The 7702-nt window shown below is 39.4% G+C and overlaps 1 protein-coding gene across 1 annotated transcript; it reads right to left on the bottom strand.

Moving 5' to 3' along the window:
* Positions 1 to 5012: 5012 nt before the first annotated feature.
* Positions 5013 to 7041, bottom strand: LOC130566788 (keratin, type I cytoskeletal 13-like). Its single transcript, XM_057354560.1, has 7 exons — positions 6595 to 7041; positions 6348 to 6430; positions 6096 to 6252; positions 5848 to 6009; positions 5637 to 5762; positions 5336 to 5556; positions 5013 to 5205 (listed from the first exon to the last, which is right to left on the bottom strand). The coding sequence occupies exons 1-7, from the start codon at positions 6976 to 6978 to the stop codon at positions 5085 to 5087; spliced, it is 1254 nt and encodes a 417-aa protein (XP_057210543.1). The 5' UTR covers positions 6979 to 7041; the 3' UTR covers positions 5013 to 5084.
* Positions 7042 to 7702: the final 661 nt, after the last annotated feature.

Below are 7702 nucleotides of genomic sequence, written 5' to 3' on the forward strand. Positions count from 1 at the left end.
AGGTAAAATCACACAGCATAAAGAAACTTTCCAACTGAGTTATATTTGTAAATTTAGTTCGTGGAGCTAAAGGTTCTTTACATTATAAAAAGGTAAGAAAGAGACAGTTCCTTAAAGAGCCTTTGACTGAATGGTTCTCTGTGGAACCAAAAATGCTTCTTCTATGACATCGCTGTGAAGCACCTTTATTTTTAAGAGTGTATTTGCAGTTAGGACAGCTCAAACATTTATTTTAGTCTGGCACTAGCCTTAAGGCGTGTCTGTGAAATCTGCATTTTTATTGTGGCCATGTGTAAACATTGGTTATCTAATAGCGTAGTAAGGAGAGTAATACATAAAAATTCAATTGCAATATTTATCATTTCTCTTTGCTCTGATTGGCATGTAAAGTTAGGATCCTAACTAATACAAACTGCAAAAAAACAAGAGCTTTTTTGGATTTCCAAGAAAAAAAATCAGATTCAAATAAACTTTTTAGATCTTTACTGAAAAGACTTTAAATGTTTTTCATGCTTGTTCAATGAACCACAGACAATTAAATCACTCTCACGTACCTTCTCTGGATCTGTTTCACATTTATGGATTGATCTGCCCGCTGCTACAAGATCAGCAGATTCTGTTGCCATCTTTAAGAAACGGCTGAAAACACATATCTTCCTTCAGCCTGACCGATTAGTTCTGACTATTTCTTTTCTACTCTTTCTGTCCTTCAAAAAAAAAAAAAAAAATGTATACATTGTATACTGTGGTAGGCTATATGAGACCAGTTTTACTGCACTTATGCTTTTTGTTGTCCTTATGTTGTTGCAATTGCTTCTATTGTTTACCTCATTTGTAAGTCACTTTGGATAGAAGCGTCTGCTAAAGGACTAAATGTAAATGTAATGAACACGATCTGTTGGAACAGTTTACAGACAGTGGGCAGGTACAGTCACTGCAACAATAACTTACAGGAAGACATGAACGGTGCCAAAAAAGATGCTTATGGCTCATCTGTGTTATGCCATAGGCCTCCTGTGTCAGCTGTGTTTTATTTTCAAGTCTTGTTTTGTAGATTCAAATGCATTGGTGGAAAGTGGGGTAACATTTCACAGTAAGAAAGCAAATGGTGCAGTCTATAAAGAGGAGATGCATTGCAGTATTTAAAGGGATAGTTGACCCCAAAATAACAATTCTTTGGTCATTTACTCACCATCATGCCATTCTAAAACTGTATGTATAAAAGAAGATATTTTGAAGAATGTTGGTAACCAAACAACTTGGACCGCATTGACTTCCGGTTGTATGAACACAAGACATTTCTCAAAATATCATATTTTGTGTTCTGCATAAGTCTCATAGACTGTTTCATCAGACGCACACGCCTGGCTTAACCTCTGTGTTTGGTTATAATATAACAATTTATTTATATATTAAAATTATATTATATTAATATTTTATTGCATATTAATTGTATTCAATTTTAATACAATTACATTTTTATATATTTTTTCAAAATTTTAATACAATGGAGTCTTGTATTAAACTACTAATAAACTACTCACCAGTTACTGATTCTGTGCAGAGGTCTGCCGGAAGTTACGTTTGGGCCCCATAATGTTTGTTTATGTTGTTGCCGCTGGAACCGCCCATTCAGGTTAAATGTTTGTATATACATACATATGTGCATGTTACGTTTGCAGGAATTAAAAACGTTGAAAGTCAGAGCTTTTTTTGGCCAATAGCTTTACAGGGACATTCATTTAAGTTTAACCAGTTGCAAAATAAGCAATTTTTGAGGTACTCGAGAAAAAATACAGCTAACTAAGAAAATAAAACACAATTAAACCATGATATCATGATCAAAAAACATGAGTTTAGAAAAATATTAAAAACGGAGTCATCTCATTTTGGAACCAAACTCTTCATATGATGTTCAATGTGTAATACAATAGTCAATTGCAAAACAAACAACACATTTTACAGAGCGGTCTCTCAAGCCCAGCAAGGCCGTTGGATGAGGTGGGAAGGCATTGACTAGTGCAAAATCACTTGGAGTGACCTGTGGACTATGGAAACAAACAGGTTCGATTCTCAGGGCCAGCGGGTAATGACTGAGGTGCCCTTGACCTGCAGTAATAGCTGCCCACTGCACAACTTGCAGTGCGTGAGTTCACTACTCACTGGACGGGTAAAATGCAGAGGTCACTATAGCTGACAAATAGGTCACCCTCAGGTCCAGTGGAGGATAATCAAGAACTGGCCAGTGGTGCAGAAAGAAGTAGCCAATGGCTGTGGTTTAGGTGGATGGACACAGCATGGGCTGCCAAATGACCTTATAACAATGCGACACACTCCCAGGTCTGATCAACCTGCGGTGGGCCTCCTTTGGCTGAGGGTGTCTTGTGATAAAGGGACGAAACACCCAATGAGGCTGAGGTGCACAACTGACGATGTGTCACATTGATGGGAACCATACAAAAAGCATTATCAGCAGGACCTCACAAAAAGGCATCTTTCACCCAGGATAATGGATGTGATGAAAGTGGGACACACAATCTCTCTGATAATACCAAGGAAAGGTAAGTAAGCTATGTATTTGTATAATCATTTATCCCCCAAACACAGAGGATGCCTACCCGACGAACCCAGTGAAACCTCAGACCTCCTTTCCTCTAATCATATTCTTGACTGCTTCCACCTGTCATGCATAAGGCAATTAAATTGTGCTGAAATAGTGGGATTATAACACCTAGTCCTATTAAGCAAATTTTACTCTGCATTCTCCAGGGTATAGAGAAAAAGTCAGAGTCTTAGAGCATGGTGCCAAAGACATCATCCAAGATTTATTTTAATAGTCCAAAACCCATTGCTAGGATATAGTCTCAGCTTGCATTTTGACAAATTTGCCATTACATTAATTGCGGCTTAAAAAAAATCCATTGAGTCATTTATGAGGCTGATCCAAACTCGCTGAAGATCGGATTTAATTTAAATTGTGTCACAGGCTGCCATAGATCATTTATTAGGAATAATTTGTAGGTTTTTTGGGGGGGTTGTTGTATGGATGGGTATCGTTAAGATTTTAACGGTATTACTACTCTTATCGATACTGCTTATCGGTCCGGTACTTTAACGGTTTTCTTATCGGTGCTTTTGGATATCATTTTTTATAAAAAATAAGACCAAAAATAAAGAATTTATTGCTTTATTTTCTGCAATGTAAAATAAATTGTATTCAGCGTGGACCAGCAGTATTAAAAGAAGTGGGTTGGTTCATAGCCGCCTGCAACAAAACATTTTTGAAATATTTAAATGTGTATTTTAATGGACAGATTTTTATGTTTGTCCTATGTATTTAAGTAAAGCGACAATGTTATCAAATAGGCCTATTATTTGGGCTGATTTATTTATTATTATACAAACGAGTAGAAAATGTGTTGTGTCACATCATTTAATCCAACTGAAATTAGACACACACGAATAGATATAGGTTGCGCGCATGTCTCATCTGTTTTGGAAGACGCGCGCATTGACTCTTGCAGTGCGGAGCCACGACTCCAGGCGCGAGCATGACTCCGCTTGAGAGAAACAAGCCCTGCGTGTTTGTGATGTTAAAACAGCCATAGGCGTAATTTGCGGGTGGACTGGTGGGACATGTCCCCACCACTTTTTGCCAAAGTCAATTTTGTCCCCACCACTTATTGGAAGAAATAAAAAATACGGAGTGTCTATATGTACCGTGCAAGTAGCCCGCTTTGTAAGCAGAAGCTATCTATATAATTCCACCCATCAGTTTCAAATTAGAATAGACAAAATGTAAGAAAGGCACACGTAAAGCAAGAGTTACCCGCTTCATGTCGTCGTGAGTTCGGGACTGTTGTTTGCTTAACTTTTTCACATATCAGATTGTAAAGGTATTTGTTTTTAATAAAATGATGAAAATATTTGAAAATGGCTGTTCAAGTCATACATGTACCAAACATTTTGCGCTTAATTGCACTTTGGTGCTATATATTCGTCCTTATTGTTCTCGACATGCGGTTGCTATCGTCTATTGCAAGATTAATTACATTTTGATACTTGATAGAAAACTCCAATAAATGTAAAGACACAACTTTGTAGTTTCATGAGTTCAAAACAAAATTTAGAAAGTTCGTTGTATATTTGTAGCCTATCTGGCAATGCCCGTAGTAATACGTGCAAATAAGATTTTTTAAAGATATTATTTTTCCATCTGTTTCCTCTGTGTGCTTGTATGTTTGTCCTTATTAGCAGGGGGTTCCCAAACGTCTCAATCCTTGACCCACCGACAGGTAATCTGCGTCAAACACCAAATTTTTAACATGGGGAAAACACGAATTTTATCACGAATCAATACGTTTAATTACGTACGGCAACAGCCATCCTTACATAGAATAAAGCACAACATGCTTTAAATGATCTATTGATGAAAACATGATATAGTTTAAAAACAAATGGAAGCAGATCTGATATGAAAATTTAGAATAGTGAGTTCAGCGGATTCGATTCAATATTATTTGTCATACGTCTTTCCCATGAATATTCCCAACGAGTTATACAGAAGAAAATTACTGAAGTATTGTTTGTGTCGTCTTTGTCCCCACCACTTTTCAAAACAAAGTTACGCCACTGAAAACAGCTCATCCGTTTAGTTTGAGGGACGCCATGTTTGACGCGCAGCGCGTTTCTCCAGTACCGAAAGCCGAACCGATAAGGGCGGAGCTTATCGGTGCTCCCGTCTTTCATAATTTAATAGCGGGTTTCGGTACCCATCCCTAGGTTGTTGTTTTCATTGATTAATACATGGCTTTAATAGAATTTCTCTAAATACAATCAAGTATTGACAATAACCACGGCCAAAACAACCTCAAAATGGTGGGACTAGTTAGCTGTGACCCCGTTGTCTTCTAATTGTTTTCTTTTTTGTTATACTTTGACCAATTCAAACATTTTGTGTAATTGTAGCAAAAAGAAATAAAACTCAGACAAAAGAATAGACCAGACAAAGATTTACATTTGGGCCAGTTTATTGGTTCACTTTGTTGAGATCCCACAGTAGGATGTTTTAGCTCAAGAGTGTTTTAGCTCGTCTTGGTCTCGCTCACGGCCTGAGAAGATGAGCTCACCACTTTGCCATCCACCACCTCCTCCACAATGGTCACCACTTTACGTGTCGAGGTTTTGCTTGTGGTTGAGACAGTGCTAAAGTAAAAAAAATGAGATTAAATTACTAGAATGCTAGACAGAAATATCACATTCTTTTTGCTGACAAATTACAATATTGATTGTTTGACTAAATGCCTTTCTGATGCATTGTGAAAGAAAGTCTCACCTCACAGCCTCTCCGTCCATGAGTCTTCTGTATTCTGCGATCTCCATCTCCAGTCTGGTCTTGATGTCCAGAAGCATCTGGTACTCCTGACTTTGACGCTCCAGATCTGCACGAAGCTGCATCAGCTGCTGTTCCAGGCTGGTCACCTGCATCTGGTAGCCGGACAACATGGCAGAATAGCGGTTCTGCGTCTCTGCCAGGGTGCTTTCCAATGACGCTTTCTGTTGAGAGAAAGTCATTATTGTATAAATTGTGTGATCGACAAATCTCACTTGATTCATCCATCAATGTATTTGCTTACCATACTGAGTTGTGATTGCAGCTCGATTTCAAGACTCTGGAGTGTGCGTTTAAGCTCTGTGATTTCCGATCTGGATGTTTGGAGGTTTTCTGTGCTCGCAGCGACTTCTTTGTTAAGTGACTCGGACTGTAAGAGAAAATGGAAAACAGTCAGGTAAATCCTAATGTGGTGGTGTTCTTTTTATTTAGCTTTTAGCTCAATAACATTGTACCTTGGCCTGGAACCAAGCGTCAAGTTCTTTGCGGTTCTTAGCAGCGATGGCCTCGTAATGTTCACGGATTTCCGCCATGATCTTCGTGAGGTCTTCCTGCGGTGCGGCGTCAACTTCTACATTGACCTGTCCGCCCATATGAGAGCGTGCTGCCAGGAGTTCCTAAGGATGCAAAAACAAACCGGTGAGTCTCGCATCAATAAAGACACCAGTTAGACGAATGTGTTTCTTTAACCACAACCACTTACCTCCTCGTGGTTCTTCTTGAGGAAGATCAGCTCTTCTTTAAGACCCTCAACCAGCATCTCCAGATTGGATCTCTCCATTGTCAGCTCATCCAGCACTCTCCTCAAACCAGCAATGTCTGCCTCCACTGCCTGTCTCATGGTAAGCTCGTTCTCATATCTGCAAAGAAGCGAAACCACACGTAAAACCAGTATAAATGCTTTGAATCTTTGAGAGATGTTGAAGTGGATCTGCTAGTTCATGTGTAGACTTACTTCATTTTGAAGTCATCTGCAGCCAGCTTGGCGTTGTCAATGCAGAGGTAGAGTCCTCCATTAACACCAGTGGCGTGCTGAATCTTCAGGGGCACAAAACAAACAGATAAATATTTAAATCTGGAGTGCCGGAGAAATACTGCGTTTTCACGTTTTTATCTCTTAAGTAATTTAATGATTGATTTGACTGAACAAACTCGGCATTTACTTACTACCAGTTTCTCTTTGTTGTTGCAGTAACACATACCTTGGTCTGGAGATCACTGATAGTGGCGTAGTAAGCGCTGTAGTCCCGAGCAGAGGGTGTTGCCTTGCTGTCCAGGAACTGGCGGATCTTCAACTCAAGCTCAGCGTTGGCCTTCTCAAGGGATCGCACCTTCTCCAGGTAAGAGGCCAGACGGTCATTGAGATTTTGCATGGTGGCTTTATCATTTGTAGACACATCCATGGCATCAGCCAGGTTGAAACCAGCACCAGCGCCACCTCCGAAACCTGCTCCACCACCGGCAGAAAAGGAACGAGAAGCAGAAGAACTGGAGATGCGGACTCCGGATCCTCCGGCACCGCCGTACACACTTCCAGCACGTCTGGTGGATCCTGCTGTGGACATGAAGGTGCGAGTGGAAGACATCGTCTTGAAGGAGGTTTGCAGTTGTTTTCTTCTCTGGCTGGAGATTGAGTGGATGAGTGACGAGAACATGACCCTCGTTCCTTTTAAGTGGTTCAATGGGGGAGGGAATGTGGAGATTGCCTGAGGAGGAGGAGGAGGAGGAGGAGGAGGAGAGAGAAACCCTAGCCTCATCGCCTGAGGCTGGAGGTGTGACAGAGGACAGGTTTGAGTGGAATTCATTTGATGTTTTTTAAGAGAAAAAAATGTTTAGAGGGCTTTGTCATTTTGAGATTTCAGTCTTCACAAAACTATTGTTTATTTTATACTATTTGTTTTAGATTCTGCTAAATATGTAATTAAATAGTTATTTGGTATAAAGCAAACTAGCTGATCTTCAGCTCAATGCCTTCATACAAAAAGTGTAAAAGTTCCTAACATTTGGTATTAAATCATGGATTGGTTTCACTTCATGGGCCGGTTTCCCGGACAGGGATTAGATTAAACCAGGATTTAGTAAGGATACTTAAGTAGTTTTTGCAAACTTGTTTTACAAAAACAACATTACTTGTGTGCATTGTGAGACAAAACAATGGAACTGATGTGAGTTCAAGCTGTTTCAGTTTAGACAGATGTAGCATTTATTTTAGTAGGACTAGTCTTAAAACCTGTACGGTAAACTAACCCTATAAATTTAAATTATAAGATTAGAATTTTGAAGAAAACATCATCATTCAGGAGACAATTC

Source organism: Triplophysa rosa, linkage group LG16 (genome assembly GCF_024868665.1).
Source record: "Triplophysa rosa linkage group LG16, Trosa_1v2, whole genome shotgun sequence".
In the NCBI taxonomy this organism is placed as follows: Eukaryota; Metazoa; Chordata; class Actinopteri; order Cypriniformes; family Nemacheilidae; genus Triplophysa; species Triplophysa rosa.